This window comes from Monoraphidium neglectum (assembly GCF_000611645.1).
Source record: "Monoraphidium neglectum strain SAG 48.87 unplaced genomic scaffold scaffold06150, whole genome shotgun sequence".
NCBI lineage: Eukaryota > Viridiplantae > Chlorophyta > Chlorophyceae > Sphaeropleales > Selenastraceae > Monoraphidium > Monoraphidium neglectum.
The window spans coordinates 1-2,470 of record NW_014007485.1 but is presented as its reverse complement, the minus strand read 5'-3'; the positions used below and the strand labels follow the sequence as shown (position 1 = coordinate 2,470).

Below are 2,470 nucleotides of genomic sequence, written 5' to 3'. Positions count from 1 at the left end.
ACATGGGACAACTTTGCACTTGTCCCGGGGACAAGTCGTGGTACAAGTCACCCGTCCCAGATCACGCACTAGTCCCGCTGACTCGTCCCAAAACGCACCACTTGTCCCACGGACCTGTCCCAAAACACACCGGTTGTCCCATTGACTTGTCCCGAAACGCACCAGTCGTCCCACCCACTTGTCCCAAAACGCACCACTTGTCCCACTCACTTGACCCACTCACCCCTCACCTGTCCCACCCACTTGTCCCAAAACGCACCACTTGTCCCACTCACTCGACCCACTCACCCCTCACTTGTCCCACAAAACACCTCCACTTGTCCCACTGCCCCCCTCAGGTGGCAACTGCATCAAGAAGGTCAAAGTCAACCTTGGAGTTGACCTCCCTGCCACATCCATGGACTTGGTGATAACACACACCTCCACGTCTGCCAAGAAGACCTACGTGGTCGTGCCCCAGCTGAGGGCACGCGTGGCACAGCCCTTGGGTGTGAGCAAGACGAGCTTCTACAGGGCACTGGAGGCCATCAAACGCAAGAGGAGGAGGGTGGCGACCTTGGGGATGCTGCAACACCTCAAAAGCACAGGCATCATCAGCCCCAACACACCCAAGTGCGAGCTCATCTCCCTCAGGGCGGCTGGAGCTGTGCTCAGGGCTGCCCAGGTGCCACGTGGTGTGGTGGACAGCCTGCTTGGGAGGGTGGAGGTCGTCATCATTCCCTCCACGCCCTCATCACCAGCAANCCTCCCACCAACATGATGATGGTGAGCAGCATGATGGGGAGGATGGTGGGGAGCAGCAGCAGCAGCAGGCAGGAGAGGAGCAGGCAGGAGAGGAGCAGGCAGGAGATGAGCAGGCAGGAGAGGAGCAGGCAGAAGAGGAGCAGGAGGGAGATGAGCAGGCAGGAGACGAGCAGGCAGAAGATGAGCAGGCAGGANGAGGAGCAGCAGCAGGATGGCCAGGAAGCTACCACAGCATGGCTCCTTCACAAGGCCAAGCCTACCATGATCCCCTCCCCACCCTCCATGGTGGGGGGGGGGGAGGTACGGCCTCAACACCCTCAAGGGCATGGGGGAGAAGGAGGCATGCATGGAAGCCATCAAGGCCAGCATGGAGGACTTCAGGGAGTGGAACCAGAGCATCTACAACGCTGGAAGGCCCCTTGAGATGAGGCAGCAGGGGACCAAGACGTGGGAGGCCACCAAGCAGAGGGTGCACGAGTACCTCGGGTACCTGTACAACTTCAAGGGAGTCAAGAGGCCGCAGCTGGCCAACTACCTTGATGCCCAGGCCTTTGCGGACTTCATGGCCTTCGTCACTGCCAGGGGGGTGGACAAGGCTGGCCACACAAAGGTGAGGGGGTGGGACGGGGGAGAAGGGGCTGGCCAGGGTCGAGTACCCTGCTTGTAGGATACCGGGGTACAGGGTACCAGAGACCCCAGCTTGGCAAACCCCCTCCCCCTGTGTACGCAGGCAGTGCACGCTGCGGTCCGGGTGGTGGCCTGGCTCAAGTGCCAGCCCATCAACCAAGTCATGGGGGACGAGATCAAGGAGCACCTTGACTGGCTCAAGAACATGGGGCTCAACTGGGGGCCAACATGGTGCCTAGGCCAAAGGCAAAGGAGCCAGAGGACCTCAAGGAGCAAGGCAGGTGGATGGACGCCCCCCTCCTCGTGGAGAGGGTAGAGGAGGTCAGGCAAGAGGCCTTGGAGGGGCTGCAAGCCATGGAGAGGGGGGAGCTCACCAGGCTGGAGGCTGCAGGGATTGTGCACGACGCCCTCATGGCTACCATGTCCTTTGGCTACATGCCCCCCATGAGGGACACTAGCGTCCTCCTCACCCTCACCAAGCCACCCCACAAGGGGTGCATCCACCCGGACTGCCAGCACAAGGTCACGGGCTGCCTGGGCAACAGGGTGTTCAAGGACGTGGCCACAGGTGGGGGGGTACCTGGGTAATAGTGGTACCCGGACTCCGGTACCCAGATACCCAGGGGCTGCCGGTGACTGCCCTGGACTGCACCCATCACCCCCCAATTCCTCTGCTCGCTCTTCCAACATAACACCACCCTCAGGAGCATGGCGCTTGGACGTGCCACACCACAAGAACTCCAAGAGGTGGAGGGGAGCTGCCATCAAGCTGGAGCTGCCTTCTGAGGTAGCTCTCCTGCTGGATGCCCACATCAGCTGGGGGCACAGGCTCCTCACCATGTGCGCGGACGAGGTGATGCCCACCCTCTTCGTCAACACTGGCACAGGGGCCCCCTTGAAAGCACAGGAGCTGTCCAAGGTGTGGAGCAAGACGGTGCTGGAGGGGACAGGCCTCCACTTTGGCCCACACATGCTCAGGAGCATCTATGTGTGTGGCACCAAGGACCAGGGGCTGCCCATCCAACAAGGGATGGCCATGGTCATGGGGTCTTCCCAGGAGACAATATGGGAGAGGATCTACGACAAGAACTTCAACAAC

At 60.9% G+C, this 2,470-nt stretch overlaps 1 protein-coding gene across 1 annotated transcript; it reads left to right on the top strand.

Moving 5' to 3' along the window:
* Positions 1 to 1,069: 1,069 nt before the first annotated feature.
* On the top strand, positions 1,070 to 1,687 carry MNEG_16241 (hypothetical protein; the record flags this gene model as incomplete). Its single annotated transcript, XM_014035289.1, has 2 exons — positions 1,070 to 1,354; positions 1,475 to 1,687. 2 exons carry the CDS (start codon positions 1,070 to 1,072, stop codon positions 1,685 to 1,687), a joined length of 498 nt encoding a protein of 165 aa, XP_013890743.1.
* Positions 1,688 to 2,470: the final 783 nt, after the last annotated feature.